The 19,662-nt window shown below is 37.5% G+C and overlaps 4 protein-coding genes across 7 annotated transcripts; 2 read left to right on the top strand and 2 right to left on the bottom strand.

The window, feature by feature from the left end:
• The first annotated feature begins 711 nt into the window (after positions 1–711).
• On the top strand, positions 712–12,460 carry LOC127254770 (homeobox-DDT domain protein RLT2-like). 2 transcript variants are annotated; one of them, XM_051280043.1, is made up of 18 exons: positions 712–1,842; positions 2,022–2,531; positions 4,530–4,609; positions 5,166–5,585; positions 5,755–5,844; positions 5,948–6,112; positions 6,204–6,426; positions 6,579–6,679; positions 7,079–7,165; positions 7,256–7,408; positions 7,494–7,655; positions 8,121–8,330; positions 8,405–9,271; positions 9,352–9,903; positions 10,127–10,732; positions 10,864–10,968; positions 11,212–11,433; positions 11,530–12,460. In XM_051280043.1, exons 1-18 carry the CDS (start codon positions 1,695–1,697, stop codon positions 12,331–12,333), a joined length of 5,505 nt encoding a protein of 1,834 aa, XP_051136000.1. In that variant the 5' UTR covers positions 712–1,694; the 3' UTR covers positions 12,334–12,460. The 2 variants fall into 2 exon arrangements, with proteins under 2 accessions (XP_051136000.1, XP_051136002.1); XM_051280045.1 differs by having other exon boundaries at positions 714–1,842; positions 7,494–7,649.
• Positions 12,461–12,632: 172 nt separating this feature from the next.
• Positions 12,633–16,414, bottom strand: LOC127254773 (protein NUCLEAR FUSION DEFECTIVE 6, mitochondrial-like). Of its 3 annotated transcripts, none has more exons than XM_051280048.1 (3): positions 16,175–16,414; positions 15,932–16,053; positions 12,633–14,448 (listed from the first exon to the last, which is right to left on the bottom strand). In XM_051280048.1, exons 1-3 carry the CDS (start codon positions 16,321–16,323, stop codon positions 14,429–14,431), a joined length of 291 nt encoding a protein of 96 aa, XP_051136005.1. In that variant the 5' UTR covers positions 16,324–16,414; the 3' UTR covers positions 12,633–14,428. The 3 variants fall into 3 exon arrangements, with proteins under 3 accessions (XP_051136005.1, XP_051136006.1, XP_051136007.1); XM_051280049.1 differs by lacking the exon at positions 12,633–14,448 and adding an exon at positions 14,463–14,657; XM_051280050.1 differs by lacking the exon at positions 12,633–14,448 and adding an exon at positions 14,664–15,378.
• On the top strand, positions 13,172–13,864 carry LOC127254771 (uncharacterized). Its single transcript, XM_051280046.1, has one exon. It carries the CDS (start codon positions 13,172–13,174, stop codon positions 13,724–13,726), a length of 555 nt encoding a protein of 184 aa, XP_051136003.1. The 3' UTR covers positions 13,727–13,864.
• Positions 16,415–16,716: 302 nt separating the features above from the next.
• LOC127254772 (uncharacterized) lies at positions 16,717–17,948 on the bottom strand. The gene is made up of 2 exons (XM_051280047.1): positions 17,344–17,948; positions 16,717–17,103 (listed from the first exon to the last, which is right to left on the bottom strand). The coding sequence occupies exon 1, from the start codon at positions 17,900–17,902 to the stop codon at positions 17,393–17,395; it is 510 nt and encodes a 169-aa protein (XP_051136004.1). The 5' UTR covers positions 17,903–17,948; the 3' UTR covers positions 16,717–17,103; positions 17,344–17,392.
• Positions 17,949–19,662: the final 1,714 nt, after the last annotated feature.

The following is a 19,662-nucleotide window of genomic DNA, read 5'->3' as shown; positions in this document are numbered from 1 at the left end:
ACATCTAACATAACAATATATATATTTGAATTATTATTATTTTAAAAAATTCATACTATTTATTAACCCCAAAAATAATATTTATTGGATCAAGTACTTATTATGAATAATTAAGCCCTGAATTGTAAGCCAACCCAATATGATAATGAAATTTCACTGTATAAATGGTGTCTATTCAAACTACAAAATCAACAAACATTTTAGTTCAATCTAATAATGTATACCTTATAATACTAATTGTCTATTTTAATTTGTTTTTATTATATAATAAAAGATATATAATTATCCTAGAAATATTAATTTATCTGAAAATAAATAGTATTTAATTATGTTTTGGAAATATTTTACCTAATAACAAACTAAAAATATATACAAATTTAAATATAGAGTGGATTTGAAAATAACAAACATAATACGATATGCTGTTCGTGTAAGTGGGCCCAGCCCACCAGAAGCTGAGGTACAGTCATACCACACACTCTACCCGTTTCTAGTAGCGCGTGTCATACACGCATTCATCGATTTTAATCTCAACCATTCAATTCGTACGCGTGCAGCACAAACTCCGTCGATCAAACCCGTCGAACAAAAAACATAAACTCAAACATAAATGTCGATCCGACCCAGATCATCGAACCAGTCTAGAGAGAGAAAAGAAGAACAAGAAGAAGAGAGAGAAAGGAAGAAAAAGCAGAAAACCCCGAAACCACCCATCCAGAAATTCATTCGTGGATCAAACCCTCGGATTTTTTAATAAATCCTCCAGAGGATAAAAAAGCAAGAAAACCCATTTCCCTTTGACTAACACACACGCGTTAACTTCAGCTCGCATCGTGTACTGTGCTCTCTCTCTCTCTCTCTCTCTCTCTCTCGAATGGATTTTCCTCCTTAGATTTTTTTTTTTTTAGATATACACATATATGCATTTACAGCATCACATTCGATGAAAAGAGCGACCCAACCCACAATTTATTTTCTTCGAAAATCAAAGAAACAAAGATAGAGAGAGAGAGAGAGAGAGTGATGGGCAGTAGGATTAGAAAGAGAAACATGAATTATAATTATTATTATTACTATTGTTGTTGTTTTGATTTGGGGTTCGTGTGTTGTGTATTCATTCCTGTTGGTCTTTTCTCTTTGAATTCTTACCCGTACGACAACTGCTCTTTTTTATTTCTTCTTTCTTTCTTTCTTGCCTTTATCCTCAAAACCAAACTGTTATTATTATTATCATCATTAATAGTATCCAAATTATTTGTATTATTGTTTTTGTTTTTGTTTTCGCTTTTGGTTCTGATACGGGTATGGTCTGCTATGCAGCAGCTCTTCCTTCCTGCACTATTAATTAATATATATATATACACATATTTAATATCGGCATTCGGTGAATCTTCACCGCACATCTTTTTGTCAAACTCGGCTGTTGTGTATTTGGGTTTGAGTTCCAACGCCCAATAGATTATTATCTTGAGAAAGACTTTTGCTTTTCGATTACTCATGGTGGGTGTGGGCTGCTGCTTCCTGCAAACCCTAAAATTTGGGGGCTGGCTCTTGGGATTCTTTGTTTCCTTGTTAATGGGGTTGGGTTTGGATTAGTGATCTGTTTCAACCCTCCGCCAAGCCTTTGTTGATTGTCGATTGCTGATTGACTGATTGGTTTTATTTCTTGGGGGGACTTTTGAGTTGCCTGTCCAATGGAAGTCGACGGATCTGGCGACGCTGATGGCGGCGGTGGAGGTGCTGTGGAGATGGAGAAGAAGAACGTTGCGGAAGGAGAACCCAAGGTCAAGCGCAGAATGAAGACTCCTTCACAGTTGGAGCTTCTGGAGAAAACTTATGCTGGTGAGTTTCATCTCTCTCTCTTAAGTTGCCCTTGAGATTTAATTTAATTTAATTTTTTTAATATATTTTTTTTAGTTAATTTTTTAATTTACTAGGGTTTAAGCGCAAAAAGATTGTTAATTTCATACAGCTGCATTGTGATGAATGTAATGGTGGGGATTTTTGTGATTTCTGTGCAGTGGAAACGTATCCTTCCGAGTCATTGCGAGCGGAGCTTTCTGTCAAGTTAGGGCTCTCTGATCGGCAGCTGCAAATGTGGTTTTGCCACCGGAGATTGAAAGACCGGAAGGCACCGCCAGAGAAGAAGCCAAAGAAGAGTGTTTCACCATGTGCTGTGGAAGGGACCTCTTCCGGAAATGCAAATCAAACAGTAGTTGATAATAATGCCGCGGCAGCACCAAAGGATCGAGGTGGTTTAGGTTTGTTTGGGAGTGTGGATATCCAGCCGCAGCAGCCTCCGCCCCCACCGCCGCCGCCAAGAGTAGCTCATAAAGTTGGGACTGCTGTGCCGAGGATATCGACGGAATCACCGGCCATCAGGAGGTTCTATGAGCCGCCTCTTGCTATATCCGAGCAAAGGGCAATTACTTTTGTTGAAGCCCAGTTGGGAGAGTCATTGAGGGAGGATGGGCCGATTCTAGGAATGGAGTTTGATCCTTTGCCACCCGGTGCATTTGGGGCACCAATCGGTATATCTCTTCGCTCAAAGTATTATTCTCCTTTTTGTTATGTTATGCTAGTAAAATTTTCTTTTTGTGAGTCGTGCAACTAACCAGGTAAAACCCTAGTTTTTCGATTGGGAAGCTATTATTATGTCTATTTTGAATAATGGTTAATATCTAGTGTCTTAACAAATAGGAGTTTATGATTGGCTCGTCTTAAATTTTCGAGCAAAAAAGTTTGAAATTTTCTAGTTGAAGACACTGACTATTGTTTTGATAGCATTTTAGCTTTACTTTCATCATAGTGCATGAGTATTTGCTAGGGAATGTTTAGGAATGAACTTTTTTTTTTTTTTGTCAAAAGATTACCGGATATTGGCGAGAAATATTCTTACTTTTAGGATCTTGAAAATAGGCTTTATTCAGGATTTTAGCGTTTGGAATCATGGGTTTTAGAAGTGGGAGATAAAGCTTTGTCGATGGCTTGTTAGTTGGAAAACTAATATGTTGGAGGATCTTTTATAGTGTGTTGAAAATAGCTATTTAGGAGAATCAAACATAGATAGGCAAATTTGGAACAAACTAGATATGTATGGGAATTAGGCCTTAGTATTAGGTTTGTCAGACTTTAGTCACGTGCACCAAGCTTGTCATATAAATACTCGAGAGTCGAGACTAGGAGCTCTAAATAAATGTTGTGAGGATTTATCCAAATTGATCATTGTACGATACATAAATAGAGGTAATACACCCAAATAACATCTTTTTTCAAATAAAGTATCAATCGATCTTGATATTTTGTGCACTCGTGGAATACTAGGTCAGAAACAATATGTATTACAGCTTTATAATCACAAAATAACTTCATCTTTGGAATACAAACACATTATAGCACAAGATCGAATTACAAAACTTTACTTCTTACTCTTCCAAAATAGATACAATGAATATGCAATATCCGAATGGAGACTACTTGTCAGAAGGTGATCTTACCAATCAACATCTGTATATATCAAACACGTTGCGTGTGAACTTAATTCATATATAATAAACCTTGACCAGAGGATCTTTCACATATGATAAAATGCAAATCACGGCATCCCAATGAGTGCTATGTGGAGAATAAAAAAACTGACTAACAAAGCCGACAACATAGAAAACATCAGGGTATTTGATATAATAAGTTAATTAAGCTTACCAACTAATTATTTCAGGTAACCAATTCCTGCAAGATGCATTCCCTGTTCCGAAAGAATTTTCGAGTTGATATCCATGCCTGCTTCTTCTAAGATATCCAATGCATATTTGCATCATGAGATAAGAATCCCCTTGCCCAACAAAGCAACCTCAATGCCAAGAAAATATATAAGCCGCCCCAAATAATTGGTTTGGAAATGTTGGAATAGATGTTTAAGTGTGTTTTGATTCCCATTTAATAAATCCAAACTCATATATAATAACATTAATCTGTCAAACCAAGCAAGGAGAGATTGTTTTATACCTTACAGTGAATCGTACACACATGGAGGGATAGTCATGTTGCTCGACACATGCAATCGACAAATGTCAAAGTTTCATCTGACTAGCTTTATCTCAAGAGCATTATATAAAATTAATGTATAATTGTTTTGTAGAATGTAGAAATATAGAAATGATTGTTTTTGCAGTTTAGGTTTTCTTTGTCACTCTCCTCAAAACAAAGTGGTTAATGTTTAGTATTATTGGAGATAAGTTCGAATAAAGTATGGGATTCAAAACATTGAACTCTTACAGATGTCTGATACATGGAGTTGCATAAGTTTCGACATTTGATGTGAATTCATGGAAAACACCAAAAGCATGTTTTGCTTTAAATGAATTTATATGTGGTTCCATGTACTATGTCATGGGTATAGGTTCATAATGTCTCTTCTTTTCTGTTTATCGGATATGTTGTATGCAATCAAGTTTGAACCCCATGTTATCTGTATATTTGCTTTTTGTAAAATTCCACAATTCACCCTGAAAATTTTTCATATGTAACAGTTCCCTCAAACCAACAGAATGCAGTTGGGCGTTCCTATGAGGGCCAATCATATGAGAGGTCTGATAGTAAGTCGAGCACGGTGAGTCTCTTGAAAACCTTTTAACTTTTGAGGTCCCTGTGAATAGCTTGCTGATTGGATGATTTTTTCAACCACTCATTTAAGTAATTTTCTAAATGACATAATTGTAACATTTTGATGCCTTGAACTCTAAATTTGACATGAATGTTTATTTATCTATTCACAAATCACAAACATAGCATTTTCCAGATTACAGAGATGATGCTAACTCAATGTTCCATTCCCACTTAAAGCTTGTTTTCTAAAAAGTTGTTTTCATAGTTCAAAGTGTTATGTAATGACTGCAGAATAGTTGCAATTCAGAACATACTAACCCTTTTTGCTGTGGGAAATATGCTTATCTAATGTGGTATCTAAAATTCTGAACAAGGAAAAGAAAATAATCGATAGCCCATCTACTGGCACTTTGTCCATTATCTTTTCTCTATGTCAATTAACTGCTTTGTGTAAGTTTGAAAATGTTAGGTTTGAAAAACCTTCTGTTTTTTTAACTAATCTCTCTCTTTCTCTCTCTCTAGTTTGATCAAAATGAGTCTTGTTGAATTTGACATTGCAGGGTGGTTCAAAGGCTCTCCACGAATATCAATTTCTCCCAGAGAAGCCATCTGTAAGAAATGATGCCTACGGAAAGGCCGTACCACCTCATTATTATGGTTCACAAATTGATATCCATAATACTCGAGTTTCGTTGCCAACCGGAAGATCTGTAACGCAGAGCAATGAACCAGTACCCTCTGGATATAGTGTCCATAGTCAGATGCCGAGCGTAAGTCTTTTGACACAGCATGGAAGGCAAAGTCACCGATCGTCCCCAGCTCATGGAGAGGTTGAGTTTATTCCAGGAGCAACACCCTTGGCAAGTGTCGGCATTGAGACTCATTATAACGCTCACTTGGTGAATGGAATGAACAATCTGTCTGTTACAAAAGAGCGACGAACTGTTAACGATCAAGAGAGGCTAGAAAAGAAGCGCAAGGTGCTTCTATCATTTTCGTGGAAGAAATTGTTATATATCACCCATATTATTCAGATAACTTAATCCCTATGCTGAGCCTTTTTAGCAAGATGCTCAAATCAGAAGCAACTCATTTGATTTGAAGCAAGTGAGCCATGATTTCTGAAGTTCTTGCGTTAATTTTTTGCAGTCTGAAGAGGCTAGAATAGCCAAGGAAGTGGAAGCTCACGAGAAAAGGATCAGGAAAGAGCTGGAAAAACAAGATATGCTGAGAAGAAAGGTAATGCTTAAGGTTCTAATTTATTTACCTCATGTTCTTTTTTTCTGCAAGATATCTCCAGATGAGAAGGTTATGCAATCTTTTTCTCATTTATCTTCTATAGAGAGAAGAACAGCTGAGAAAGGAAATGGAGAGGCAAGATCGTGAAAGGCGGAGGGAAGAGGAAAGAATATTACGTGAAAAGCAACGTGAGGAGGAAAGATACCAAAGGGAGCAAAGACGTGAAATGGAACGAAGAGAGAAATTCCTTCAGAAGGAGTATATTAAAGTTAGTCCTCACACTTGTTAATTTATCATGTATTTTTATCTCTATAGTGAGTATAGTTAGCAGTTAATTGTCCTCCGTTCTTGTTTTGCAGGCAGAGAAGATGAGGCTTAAAGAAGAACTGCGCAAGGAGAAGGTAGCTGCAAGGCTTAAAGCAGCTAATGAAAGGGCAGTTGCTCGAAGAATTGCTAAGGAATCAATGGAATTGATAGATGATGAGCGATTGGAGCTTATGGAGATTGCAGCTTTAACTAAGGGTTTATCATCAGTTTCAGCACTTGACAGTGATGCTTTACAGAATCTTGACTCGTTTAAAGGTATTAGTCATAGCCGAAATTTATTCATCATCTTTAATCTTCAGTGGGTTTTAGTTCAATTCTGTAAAGAGTTCCACATCAGCAGTAGCATATCATTCCTGGACTTCCTTTCTATTTTTATTATTTAATACCCGACATCTTTCTTTCTTCAGATAAACTTCCAGAGTTTCCACAAAAGTCTGTGAACTTGAAGAGTCCATTTGGTGTAGAGCCATGGAATAATTCGGAGGAGAATGTCGGTAATCTTCTTATGGTGAGATAATTTGCCCCTCTGGAATTGATTCTTGTATTTTCAATCGTTAATGTAATATCTAGTACCAATGAGATGATGTCCTATCTTTATATCTCACCTCTGTATTGTTATTAATTGCATTTTGTCTCAATTTAGCATGTCTTACATGCTCAACTCTGCATCCACTTGTGGTGTGGATTAAAACTATCCCTACATTGTTTGAAATTTCTGGTTGGTAATTAAAAATATATTTATGTGTAATCAGAAAGTGATCAACAACTCTGCTCCTGTGTTTTTCCAAGTTGAACAAGTTTGTTGCACCCAGAATGCTAACTTAGGATTAGTTTAGAATTTAATTTAATTACAGCAGTATCTTATTTATTAATGTAGAGTTATTTCTAAGAGCATGACCTTGTGTAGGTTTGGAGATTTTTAATTACCTTTTCCGATGTTCTTGATCTGTGGCCTTTCACTCTGGATGAGTTCACTCAAGCATTGCATGATTGTGTAAGTTTTAGATGTTCTGCTTCGTCAATTCTATCATGAGGTTACCTTTTGATATTTTTGGAACTGTTGAGCAAATATCCATGTTTGCAGGATCCAAGGTTGCTTGGAGAGATCCATATAGCTCTTCTGAGATCCATCTTAAAAGACATTGAAGATGTTGCTAGAACACCAAATACTGCATTGGCAGCAAATCAAAACTTGGTAGCTTTACCTGGGGGTGGCCATCTACAAATTGTTGCAGGGGTATCTGCTTATTCACGTGCTGGGATCTGTACGATAGATTTTAATTGATTGTGAGTGAGTCACTCAACCTTGTATCTCATAACAGGCACATGCTTGGGGATTTGACTTGGCTAGTTGGAAGAGCCACCTCACTCCTTTAACTTGGCCTGAAGTTTTGCGGCAGATTTCTCTAGCTGCAGGTTTTGGGCCAAAATTGAAGAAGCCGAATGATGGGAAACCATATCTTCACGATGATCATGAGGCACGGGTGGTTAATACATATTTGCTTTGTTTTAGTTTTCCAAGTTTCATGTGATAAAGTGATCCACAAATACGAGTTTTTATGCATGTGTATATGTGAATCTTTTTGAAATGGAGAATCTAGTAGAGCACATATTATCTCCTTGAGATTCCATTTTGTGAAATGTTCGCTTACGGGAAAAAACAAACAAACAAAAAACAAGAATCTTCAGCTTATGCCACTGTTGTTAATTTGTAAAAATTCCATTCAAGACATTTCATGATTATTATGATTCACCTTAAAAGTTTTTTTTCTTTTTTCTCTAGTCTAGCGGTGATCTGATGTAAACATATGATGAACTAGCTGGAAGTAAAGGAAAAGCAATTCATCAATTCTTCTAGCTATAGCTTCGATAGAGTACTATCATCATGTCTTAGTAATATTGCCCATTTACAGAAAATTTCGTATAACTGAATGTATTCTAAATGGCAGAGTGATGATGGTAAAGACGCTGTATCCAGATTGAGAAGTGGAGCAGCAGCAGAGAATGCAGTTGTTATAATGCAAGAAAGGGGTTTATCAAATCCCCGGAGATCCCGGCATCGTTTGACCCCTGGAACAGTCAAGTATGCAGCATTTCATGTTCTTTCGTTGGAGGGAAGTAGGGGACTTTCGATTTTAGATGTTGCTCACAAGATTCAGGTAATTTTACCATGTAAATCCATTGCCTGTTTTTGCCACCCTGATACTGACAGTCATTTATCACTTCTTGGAAGAAATCTGGACTTCGGGATCTCACTACAAGTAAGACGCCAGAAGCATCCATTTCTGCTGCTTTGTCAAGGGATACAAAGCTCTTCGAGAGAACAGCTCCATCAACATATTGTGTACGCTCTCCTTACAGGAAGGACTCAGGTGATGCTGATGCAGTACTCTCTTCCGCCAGGGAAAAGATTCGAATATATCAAAATGCAAATTTAGATGGGGAAACAGAAGATGCTGAAAAGGAGGACGCTGAAAGAGATCAAGACTCTGAAAGTGATACTGCTGACGATCCTGATGTTGATGACTTGGATGCTATTGCAAAACTTAACGAAGATACTCATTCTAGTGAGCAGAGAATCGAAGATCAAAACTTCTCCATGCATGGAAAGGATAACTCCTGCAATGAGTTTATAGAAAACCCGGTGGATAACCCTGAAACCCCAAATAACATTTTGAAGCAGTCCGTAGGTCACATAACCCCTGATGTTGATGACATGGATGTTATCACAAAAAATAAGGAAGATTCTCATTCTAGTGAAGGAAGAACTGAAAATCAAAGTTGCTCGGCATATGGAAAGGTGAATTCCTACAATGAGGTAGTTGAAACTCCAAGTATCAGTTTTAAGCCTTCTGTAAGTAACATGGAATGTAATGGAACTTCTGGCGATCCATATGAGGGAAATACAGGGATCGATACCCGGATTGGTTTTACTGATCAAGAAGATAATGTAATAAATGAATGTGGATTGGGAGAACCATGGGTTCAGGGACTTACTGAAGGAGAGTATCCTGATCTTAGCATTGAAGAGCGGCTAAATATTCTTGTTGCGTTGATCAGTATCGTGAATGAAGGAAATAGCATGCGCGTGGTTTTAGAGGTATTCTGGAATTCCTAAAGTATCCATGTTACTTTTTGATCTCATAGTTTGTAAATTGGCTGATGGAAATAATTTTTCAGGAACGCCTAGAAGCTGCAAATGCGTTAAAGAAGCAAATGTGGGCAGAGGCAAAGCTCGACAAGAGGCGTATAAAAGAGGAGAATGCTTTGAAATTGCATCATTCATCTGCTGCATTTGATCGAACTGAACACCCGTCCTTTGGCACCTTCGAGGACAAGCAAAATACACTTAATTGTGACATAAAAAATTCTTTATCATCATCGAGTCATGCACTCCAGATGGTGGACTTAAATGAGCAACAGAATGAGCAAAGCTGCTGTAATGACGGCAGTGAGAAGACTCGTCTAGTGCAGGAATTTTCTGTGGGATCTGATAACTTGTTAGTCCAGCAATCTGCATATAATTCTGAAAAGTCACGGTCAGTGCTGAAGGCTTTGATTGGTCACCAGGCAGAGGAGATGTGTGTGTACAGGTCATTGCCTCTTGGGCTTGATCGCAGACGAAATCGATATTGGCAATTCATTACATCTCCATCGCGAAATGATCCAGGTACCGGCAGAATATTTGTTGAACTGTGCAATGGTGGTTGGAGGCTTATTGATTCTGAAGAGGTAATTTCCATTTCATTTCATTTTAAATTGCTAAGGCACCTGCATCTATGATCGAATGCTTTTACTTAGTTCTGAGATAATATTTTTAATATTGTTCTAACCGTTAAAATTTTATAGTAGCTATATGTGTTACTAAAACCACCCCTATTGCCGACATCGCTTGTTTGGCCATGAATATATATGAAAAAATGTAGTTGAGGTGTTCCCTTTATGCTGCGTGCAGGATTTTGACACTCTAACGTCTTCTTTGGATATCCGTGGAGTTAGAGAGTATCATTTACATTTGATGTTGCAAAGGATAGAGGTATCTTTCAAAGAAGCTGCTAGAAAAAACTCGTACAAACTTCGTGAACAGCTACATGACGATCAAAAGGATAAGGGATTTCTGCCACTGAGACCCAAGCCTGAAAAGCAGCTCGGCAATGACACACAGAAGCCATATATGACTTCACCAGATATTACGGCATCGTATTCCTTTGTGGTCAATGTCAGAGGGGAAAATGAGCACGTCAATAGGTACAAAGATGCCGAGAGGTGGATGTGGGATGAATGCTTTGATTCCAATAGATTGAATGCCGTAAAATCGGGTAGATTGAGATGCCAATTGCTGTTGGAAATTTGCAATTGGTGTCGCGACCTGTTTACTTGTGACGACAGCCACTGTCCATTTTGTCATAGGACTTATAGTACTTCTGATGGAAGTTTTGACTTTTCACAACATGTTTCTCGATGCAATGGGAAACTGAGCGAAGAGCCCGATCAAATCACAATGAACCTTTCTCTTTCCCCGAGGTTTAGATTGCTGAAAGCTCAATTGGCCATGGTTGAGGTTTGAGAATGTCCCTAGAGATTTAATTCATGTTTCTTGACAAAAAAGATACTTCCCTGCATCTTTTGTTCCATCGACTTTTCCATTTAATTCACTCGGTATTTATGCTGCAAGTATTTCTTGATTTGTAGGCCTCCATTCCTTACGAAGCTTTCGAATGTGTTTGGTCCGACGAGTGCAGAAGATCTTGGGGCATGGAGTTGCATAGGGCATCAACAGCTGAAGAGCTCCTTCGGGTATCTTTCTTTTCTTATTCTTGTTTTGGTTATATACGTTGGTTACCGTGTACACGAGCCTGTTCAATAACTTGTTACTATCTTATATTGTTAATATAAGATAGGCTAGGCTTATAGTGCCATTGTGTAGTAAAAGTACCCTTCTTTGCCAAATCTCCATACATATCATAAATATTTCATTGGTAGTCATGTCTCGAAGTGTGTATTACATATGTATTGACATTTGTGTCCATCGGTGGCCAGATTTTGACGATGTTGGAAAACAGCGTCAAAAGGGACTTCATATCAGACAATTACGAGACCACTGCTGAAATGTTAGGTTTCACTAAAGATGTCGTGATTCCATGGATACCTACGACCACATCAGCTGTGGCTCTCCGGCTCATGGAGCTTGATTCGTCTATCTATTACACACTTCGTCAAAAAGACACTCGACAAGATGCCAATGAAGCTGGAAAATCTTCTGTAAGCATTTTTTCTTGCTCATATTTCATAAAACCAATACTTCTACACAACTTTTCTGCTTCTAACTGAGGCCATTGTCTGTTTTTACTTGCGCAGAGGCTTCGACCAAGTCATGATGCGATTGGCGGTGTGACAGATAACACGCCCCAAGGTGATTGGGTTGATTTATTATCTGTGCAAGCCAATGTGAAACGAGGGCGAGGACGTCCAAGAGGTCCCACTCGCGCTCGTGGAGGAAAATCAGCGAGAAAATCCATCAATTCCTACGACGAATCAGCTCATGGAACTACGTCGAGCAATAAATTTGGAGAGCTTCCGGGGTGGAAAGGTCGACCACGTGGGCAAGGTGGTCGTAGGAAAGGTCGCCGTTCAATTAGATCACGGCAGAAGCCCGCCGAGGGAAGGGCAGGTAAGAATATTGCGGCACAAAGTGGCGCAAAGGGCTCTAGTTTTGATAATGCACCGGACATCGGGCAAGAGGAATGGAATATGGACGAAACACCTGCAGAAGTGGCAGAGGCTAAAAATGGGAGCAGTTCTGAAAGATCAGAATTTTATGAGGACAACAGTCAAGCATCGGGAGATGAATACGATGACCTCTCGATGGATTATTGTGGCGAGAGGAATGAAAAGTTCGCACACTTAGCTGGTGGATCGGATAATTATAAAGCCGGGACTGATGTAGATGACAATGATGAAGCTGAAGGTGATGGCGAGGAGGAGGAACGGGAACAGGAACAAGAGGGTGATTTCTACGTCGATGGATTCATCACCGACAGGGATTTCGAGGAAGGAAATCAGTTGAGCGGGGGAGGGCAAGTTAGGAATGTAAATAGGGTCTCGGATGCAGGTAGTTTAAGATCATTGTCGTCTTCGTCATCGTCTGATTACAGTTATTAACCAACTTCTGACCTAAACATCATCAATATGTACATGACTGAGAGACTGCACAAGGCAAGGCTAATGTATACACCTACTTCTACAATATTTAGGATGATGAATCCAATGGAGTCTTCTTTTTTGGTTACCTGCTTCACATACTCAACAAAATTGGGTAATATCTTTCTAAGGCTTTAAGAACCCCAGATCTCATTTCCACTCTCGGCTATGCTTTTCTATGTAATCTCTATAGAACACAATCTTGATTTATAATGATTTATCCAACATAATATATATAGCTTATATTGAAACTCACAACATTTAACTAAAAAGTAAAAACCATACACATATATAGAGAGAGATCAAATACATGGGCAGACCATATTTATGACTACTCATGAGGGGGTGTGGTAAAGTTAGGAACACACCCAACATTTTCAATACCCTCACATGGGAAGCCTAAACAAATGTATGCTCTACGAAATCATTATTGTCAATTTTCATGTCCCACTCCCACTGACTTTTTCTAATTCCCTCAATCCCCGCATCATATTTCGCCTCACAATCACTACTATGTTTCTAAAACTAACCCCTTTTCCTTTTTCTTTAATAAATAAAGAAATGACAAATCCAGCATCAAAGATTTCACCAATAGAAAACAGTATTTGTAAATAAATAATAACACCAGCATGCATATATATATATGTGTGTGTGTGTGTGTGAAGAACATTAAAACTTACCAGCAATCTTTTGCTCCAATCCATTTGCTCTCCTAATGGCCACATTTGCCACTCAATTCTCATGTCTCTTGCTCATAGTGTTGTTTGCTTGCCAACAATCTAGCGAGGCCAGAAAGACGATGTTCTTCTCAAAATACATCCACCTTGATGAACAAAGTGTACCTACACCTCCCAGCCCAGCCCCTGCTCCTGCTCCCACCACCAGCCAAATCAGCGCCGCTCCCACCTCAGCACCAGCTGCAGCTCCAGCCACCCCTCCAGAAACTGACGATTTAAACACCTACAAGACGAGCTACTTGATAGATGATGACAACAATATAAAGGAGGATGAGTTCTCTGATGATGACAAAGAGTTGAGGAGTGAAGATCCTAAGGAATACTACTCCAATGGAGGTCACCCTGATAGCTTCAGCAATGTCGGCAACAGTGCCTTATGGGGCTATCAAGGTTACAGGAGTGAACCACAAGGGATGAGCGACACTAGGTTGACAGATAATGACAACAGCAAGTACTACTACAATGGTGGCCGCCAAGGTGGCGCCTCAAGAAACAACAATGCAGTAGGTTCTTACTATACAGACAGGCAGAAAACGAGGTACGAGTTTGATTCCATGGAGGAGTATGAGAAACAGGAAGGATATCCAGATTTTCAGCTGGATCACTTCATTCCCTGAACATTATTGTCAGTCTTTATGCATATGATTGGAAAATTGCTAATACATCGAATGAGTAACGAAACACACATACACATGCAAGCACACATGTGCCTCTGTACCATGTGATAAGAATATATTGCCTGGAATCATTTTTTTTCCTTGGGCTATACATAGTTCAATTCAAGCCTGATTGCAAAACCTTCTCTTAGAATTTGTGCATTGAATCTTTAAGTTCTCAGATAATTTGTTTGATAAATGAACTGTTTTCAAAATCCGTAAAATAGATACATTACCATAACATGGATTGTCTGATGAATTGATCTACTGAAAACATGAGCATGACTCATGAGCAAATGCATAAATTTATTGCTGAAACACAGGTAGATTTTACAACATCATGCTGTTGAGATTTTTCTAAAAGCATATATCTTTGGGTTTCTTCATCTAAATCTCACTTGATCAGAGGTAAAGGTATTCTAAGCAATGAAATGATACAAAGTGCAATATAGATAAAAACAAACTATTATAGCAAGAACAGATACCTCAAACTTATCAACAGGGTTAAGATTTCCCACCACCTAAAAACATCTCTAATATGGACACTTTGAAGGATTGTGCATACTCATCATAGTTCATCATCGTGAGCTGTTTGACTAAGGAGAAATCAGACACCGACCATCAATAGAAAACCCTGTCAACTTGAAGGATCATGTGTACCCATCACAGATCGTCATTGCAGGCTGATTGATAAATGAGAAATCAGACATTCATCATCAATATAAAACCCTCAGTCACAACATAATGTCTCCATGTAATTGTGAAACAAAGAAACATGCAATGTAATATTTTCTAGGAACAGAGTGCTCAATTAAAACTTCATCATTTTCTCCCATCAAATTAGATAAGAAAATCGATGCCTTCAAAGTTCATCACACACCATTGCGGCCAGCTGGTTAAATCAAGATGAACACACAAGTGTTAATCTTAGTACCCTTCTTCTGTAAACAAGCCTGGATACTAATCCAGTTTGATCGAATAGAATACAACAGTGACAATCAAAGGTTAACTTTTTATTACATACTCTGGCAATACAAATAATATACAAGAACACAAATGCACAAAAATGGAAGTAGAGGGATCCAATCATTAGGTTTTGAATGAGCAAATCACATATAAAAGAAAATCAATAATGTAAGTTCAAAACACCTTGTTTCTATATACCAGAAGAAAGCACTAGTTTATATATGTTCAAGTTAAAGTACATTTTGTTGGGTATTACAACAGGCCTCTTTACTTCTGGATGTCATACAGTTGAGGGGAAGCTTATGCCAGGAAGATTAAAAAACATGCTCATGCATCAATGTTTGGAAAGCGAATTTGGAAAAACACTTGAAACAGCTTGAAAATTTTGGAAGGAACAAACAGAACAGGGCAATTATACCCATGCTATTTATCACCTAAAAGAACAAATGTAAGGTATACAGTGGATAAAGGGACAGAAGGATATAGAACAAACTATTGTTGAATTTGACATAGTCCAGTTTATTCATATCCCAGGTCTATTAACAATGTTTCTGGAAGTAGGAAATCATCTATAGTTCACTAACTCACCAGATAAACCAAATTAGGATACAAGCAGCAAAGAGAGCTCTACAAACAGCACTAGATACCTAAATCAAGAATTAAAAAGTCATTGATTAGTCAGACTATCAACACTTACTAAATCAAGCATTCAAGCCTTCTTCTAGCACAGAGGAGTAAGAATACACATATAGAAGTTATCCACTGGATTTGAGCAGTCACAAATGGAGCATACACAACAGCAGAGTTTGATAACGAAACATATGGGTTCAAGCATCTTACAACTTACAAGGTTGACACGCATAAAAGGCTTACATCTCTAAAACCCCAAAATGCATCTGTACTTATATTCTTATATTCCAGAAGTGTGAACTGGTCTAATGAATGGAATTTTTACACTAACAAGAGGCACATATTATACAGTGTCAACATATCCAATTATCTTCTTTTTAGTACCAAAAACATCTCTTAGCATAAATCATATACCATTATTGGAATAACTCATTCAACAAATAACCAACTATTAATAATGGATTACAGGGCCTTAACCCCGCCGTAAATTTTCACAAACAGAGTAACTCAAATTAACTCAAATAACTCAATATTCAACAGAACAACTAATATTGTAAATTAGTCAAACACCTTCAGAAAGCCAACCAAAACCACAGCGGGAGACTGTAAGCATCGACGTCATCAATGCGGAGGCAGTGGCAGTGTGGTAAGGCTGCATTGATTTCACGCACGCGCTCATTTCAACGGGGATCCTTTAATCAACCAATTAGAAATTGAAAAATAAAAAATAATAATTAGATATCAACTAACAACGTATCGAATCTGCAAATTGAGTAAAAACAACGCGGTGTTCAACAAACGTAGCATACAAACCCGAAGAATTGTCTAGAGAGCGGTGTTCTCGATTGAAGGTGAACCGAGGAGCCAGCGGCTTTCGATTGAGAGGCAAGCCTCGGAGCGACGGTGGCGGCACGGACGGTTGAAGACCGGAAAACAGATCTCGCGGCGGCGGCCATTGTCATCTCGACGTCCTCTTCGTCGTTTGCTACGGTGGAACGAAACAAGGGTTTTGGCCTAAAACCCAAACCCCATCCAACATTAACGTAGTCTAGATTACAATTCATCAAATTTTAATTTTAACAAAAAAAATATATCAATACAGTATGCTTATATATATTTTTATTTAATATAACGTCATATTTATTGATTGCTAAATTTTATAAAATTTAAAAAATGATTGCTTTAATCTTGTGCATAAACTAAAATTTATTTGATTATGTCAAGACAACATCATATTTATAAATGCAATAACTGTCGAATGCATTGCATTGCATTGCCCATTGCGTAAATTGAAAGTTACAAATTATAAATAAAGTTTGTTGGGTCAGTTTAATTTATCGGACAAATTCATTAATGAAATTTAATTTTATTAAATACGATTCGAACATAATATGTTTGAGTAACGTAAAATCTACCGTTAAAGAAGAGTAACTGCATTATTATACTGGACAAAGATCATGCATTGTTCCAAAGACAATTTTTTGGTCACAAGGTCGTTAGTTCAAACTCCCGACGTCGATCGAAACCGGTCGTCAAATTACAAAATTTCGAGGAGCAAGGAATGAATGAGAGTTGTTTTTAGGTTAGGATTGGTTGGGTTTTTTATTGCAAGTTTTTCTAATCGACAAAGAGATCAAACGGCTTTACAGAAGAGATACAAAATCATAGTGCAGTAGTAACTCCATCTTCCTCAATTTCATCATCATCATCGTCGTCTCCATTGCTAAATCAGGCAAACTGATCTGTACATACAACAAACTTACAGACATATATAGAACAGACACCATTGCAGGTAAGAAAGATTGATCAACAGTCAAGTCAGACAGACAGCTGCAACAGAACAGAGCTTTCCAAAATTATGCTACTACAAAGAAAATAGTAAAAATTTTGTGAAGAGGAAGAAGAAAAATTGTTTGATCAAAGAAAGGGGATTCTGATTGTATAATTAATTAATTAATCGATTTGTATTGCACAGCACATACACAATGAAACGGATTGATTCATTGATGATCAGATCGCCGGCGCCGGCGGCTAGTCAAAATCGGCGGCGGCGGCGTCCGATCGGTTGCGGACGAGGGCGAAGTAGCCGAGGACGGCGCAGACGGCGGCGACGACATTACCTTCCTTGATGAGGACGCGGACGACGGAGCCGGTGATCTCCGCCGTCAATTTTTTGCCCTCGACGACGAGAGCTTCCCGCGGCTTGCCGCAGAAGGTGAGGAGGACGAGGACGGTTATCCAGGTGACGACGGTGGCGGGGACGGCGACGGCGAGGGCGGCGACCATGGAGAGGACGCCGAAGGCGAGGCCTAGGAGGGCGGAGGCGTAGAGCGCCGAGGAGGAGGAGGATAGGGAAGCTTCGTAGCGGGAGAGGGCGGATTTGAGGAGGTTCCAGGAGAGGGAGAGGAGGGCGGCGTAGACGGAGACGAAGAGGAACACCCAGGTGCGGCGCTTGCTCATGAGCTTCAGCAGGAATGAGGATTGGGGTGGGATTTGGGGTAATTGATTCGGATTAATGAAGTCGTCTTCTTCGTCCGCCATGGTTAGGGTTTTGCAGCTCTGGTCAGGTCTGATATGAAGTGCTGTGGTCTGGTCTGCACACCCACCGCACTTTCCTTTTGCTTTCGAATTCTTTTGGTCAGACACGCGCTAGAAGGCGCGTGGGGGATGTGACATGGGTCGACCCGAGGATGACGTAGTATACATAGACATAGATGTACGGGTACGGGTAACCGTTTCTTTCTTGAAATGGGTGGGTCGGGTTGTGGATTATTGGATCGTAATCTTTTTAGTTATACTACATGTTAGGAAACTACTAAACTCATTTTGAAATATATTTTGTTGGTCATTTATAAACAATTTATTTAAATATGAAATTTACCAAGCTAACTACTTGATTATAATAATTTATTATGTTTAAATGTGTAGTGGGGGCAAAACTGAAGAAGGAAAAAGAAAATAACAAGAGTTTGATTCCTAGTGGGAGACAAAAAAGAACAACAAGTCAGTCCAAGTCCAAGAAAGAAGAAATCAATAATATGGAAAGAAGAATTGTTTATTTTTATTTTACATTAATTATTAATTTTATTCAAAATATTATAAAATACTTTAAAAATATATTGAAAGACACCCTTAAATTGTTTATTTATGAGATGGCGTATCAAGACTCATCTCTATACAAGTTTTAAATTTTGTAAAATTCAACTTCTCTTTTAGGTACAATAAAATGGATTGACCACCAAGTATAATGCATTTGGACAATTCAAAACAAATATGGACATAATTAATTTTTTATTATTATTATATATATGTGTGTCATGTGTTACTAAATGTTATAAATTTATGTTAAAATAAAATTGATACAGATATGATTCATCCAAAATTTAAACAAAAATCAATAAAAAATCACACAGTTGAACAAAAAGTAAACATATAATTGTCCCCGATTCAAAATTATTATTCCCTAGAGCCAAAACTCAAATTTCCTTTTTATTTTTGCATTCTAGAATCAAGAATAATAATAATAATAATAATAATAATAATAATAATAATAATAATAATAATAATAATAATAATAATAATAATAATAAGAAATATAGTATTTGGATTATTAATTTTTATACACGTGCGTTGAATTAGAAATGATCATTCCTTGTTAAGGATGGAATGATCGATTTGATTTTCATCTTCCTCATGGGCTTCTTCATCAACGGGCTTTGGCTTATTAATTTATTTTGATTATATATTTAAATAATTGATTTGATGCTATATTTTACTAGAAAATTACTTCTTTCACCTGTTAATGTACTATTTTTTAAGTATTTATTTTATATTATAGTAAAACAAAAAATTAATCAAAGCAAATAAAACTAATATAATTCAATAAAATTTTACATGATTATCAATTGTCTAATTTTTATTAAAATAAAAAAGCAAGTAATTAGCGACTGAAACAAGTTAAACCGCACGGATTTATTTTGGATATCCTCTAAAATGTCTCATACATAGTATGTGGGACTTAGATTTGCACATCAACAATATATATATATTAAAAACTTTTCAAAATTTTGAAATTTGCATTAATTTAGTGTATAATATATATATATATATATAAAAGAGTAACTTCGAAATAACTTTGCAACATATATATATATATATATATAATTGGAATGGGTAGATAAGACTGGTTAAATTTAATTAATGCATGCATGTTCTAGTTTTAAATGCACGTTGACTTTTTGCAATAATTACACATGTCAATTATTATTCAAACAAACAAAACTAAATATATATATTTTTTC

This window comes from Andrographis paniculata, unplaced genomic scaffold (assembly GCF_009805555.1).
Source record: "Andrographis paniculata isolate CXL003 unplaced genomic scaffold, ASM980555v1 Contig52END, whole genome shotgun sequence".
Taxonomy (NCBI): Eukaryota; Viridiplantae; Streptophyta; class Magnoliopsida; order Lamiales; family Acanthaceae; genus Andrographis; species Andrographis paniculata.
This window is presented reverse-complemented; position numbering and strand designations above follow the sequence as displayed.

Coding starts and splice junctions, on each gene's coding strand:
- LOC127254770 (XM_051280043.1), top strand. CDS start 1,695: ATGGAAGTCGACGGATCTGGCGACGCTGATGGCGGCGGTGGAGGTGCT. Junction 6,680..7,078: donor ATGTCGGTAATCTTCTTATG/GTGAGATAATTT, acceptor GACCTTGTGTAG/GTTTGGAGATTTTTAATTAC. Junction 10,733..10,863: donor CTCAATTGGCCATGGTTGAG/GTTTGAGAATGT, acceptor CTTGATTTGTAG/GCCTCCATTCCTTACGAAGC.
- LOC127254771 (XM_051280046.1), top strand. CDS start 13,172: ATGTTCTTCTCAAAATACATCCACCTTGATGAACAAAGTGTACCTACA.
- LOC127254772 (XM_051280047.1), bottom strand. CDS start 17,902: ATGGCGGACGAAGAAGACGACTTCATTAATCCGAATCAATTACCCCAA.
- LOC127254773 (XM_051280048.1), bottom strand. CDS start 16,323: ATGACAATGGCCGCCGCCGCGAGATCTGTTTTCCGGTCTTCAACCGTC. Junction 16,054..16,174: donor CTCTCTAGACAATTCTTCGG/GTTTGTATGCTA, acceptor GGTTGATTAAAG/GATCCCCGTTGAAATGAGCG. Junction 14,449..15,931: donor TTTTGGTTGGCTTTCTGAAG/GTGTTTGACTAA, acceptor TTTATCAATCAG/CCTGCAATGACGATCTGTGA.